Genomic DNA, 1,273 nt, shown 5'->3' with positions numbered 1-1,273 from the left:
GAGGGAGCTCTTCTTAATATTTTGACACCAAAATCATGTCGATACACCTTACCGACTGCGAGTAAAGCCACCCACGCTTTAACTTGACAGACTGTATTTTACTTACCATACTTAATAAGCTGAACCCTCTTTAATCATTTCAGTTTTATTTATCTCCATTTCATTTGTATATTGATACGATAATCACTTTTTTGCAATTGTCTGAGACTTGACCGATCTCGATCGAAACATAAATTTATCAATTCGTACAACCTGTGAGGTGTATACTCGCCACCGTATTTAAACATTTCAGCTTTAATATTTTCTACACCAGAAGCCTTACCGTTTTTAAAATTTGTGATTATATCCCTAACCTCAGTGACACAGACTTTCTCGATTCAGTTTTCTAACGCATTGTGTTCTACATAAAGGTTGTGGTGCCCGATAGCTTCGCATCTCCCAATAATTCCCTAAAAGAGCCTCTCAAAGCGTCTACTATCCCGTCTGTATTATGAGATATTTAAAAAAAACAATTCACAGTGGGACGATGGTCGTGGGGGCTAAAGCGGTGAACACTAGCCTAGCAAGGGAGTTGTTCATCTCCGGAGAGTCGTAGGACCGGTACCTCTAAAGAAAAAGGTTTTCTCTAAGTACTTAAGGCTGTTGCTCTTGGTGGTTCGGAACCCACCTTAAACTGTAGGTCCCCCTTCCACCACCAAGTAAGTGTGTGGAGGGTGTGTAAAGGAATAGAGAAGGTGTAAGAAAAATGTAAACCCTTGGGGGACACATTAGAAGCTTAAAAAAAACAATTCAAATATCCCACCTTCAGTATTTCCAATAAGAAGATAAGCATTTCCCACAATTGGGATGCTTGATGGTCCAGGAAAACGCGATGCCAATTTCTTCAATTTCGCATTACTACCGAAGAAATAAGTAAAAATCCAAGTGAGTGCCAAAATACTCGTTACAATAACCAATACACTCGTAAACATTATAAAAAAGTATAAAAAACCGATTATTTTATTATATACTGTTAGGTATTACACTCTCAATGAGAAAAAAACCACAATTACTCTTTAAGACTGTTTTCAAGATTTAAAGCGAAAATCACGAATCTATTGAATATTTTTCACAGAATTTCATATTTCACTTCATATTTTAAAAGTAAGACTTTAAGAAAAAACTAGATTGTATCATGAAAAGGGTTTGGACCATCATTATCAGCGTTTTCTCACATACTAAATCTCGTATGATTAAATCAGTGGTATTTAAGCGGAAAAGGGAAATTTCGAAA

At 36.4% G+C, this 1,273-nt stretch overlaps 1 protein-coding gene across 1 annotated transcript in view; it reads right to left on the bottom strand.

The window, feature by feature from the left end:
* LOC117175274 (cytochrome P450 4C1-like) overlaps positions 1-971 on the bottom strand; it is a 70,170-nt gene extending 69,199 nt beyond the window's left edge. The window contains exon 1 of the mRNA XM_033364982.1: positions 803-971. Within this exon, the coding sequence (XP_033220873.1) occupies positions 803-971 (169 nt within the window). The remainder of the gene's footprint in view (positions 1-802) is intronic.
* Between the last annotated feature and the right edge of the window lie 302 nt (positions 972-1,273).

The sequence above is a fragment of the Belonocnema kinseyi genome, chromosome 6, assembly GCF_010883055.1.
Source record: "Belonocnema kinseyi isolate 2016_QV_RU_SX_M_011 chromosome 6, B_treatae_v1, whole genome shotgun sequence".
Classification (NCBI taxonomy): domain Eukaryota; kingdom Metazoa; phylum Arthropoda; class Insecta; order Hymenoptera; family Cynipidae; genus Belonocnema; species Belonocnema kinseyi.
This window is presented reverse-complemented; position numbering and strand designations above follow the sequence as displayed.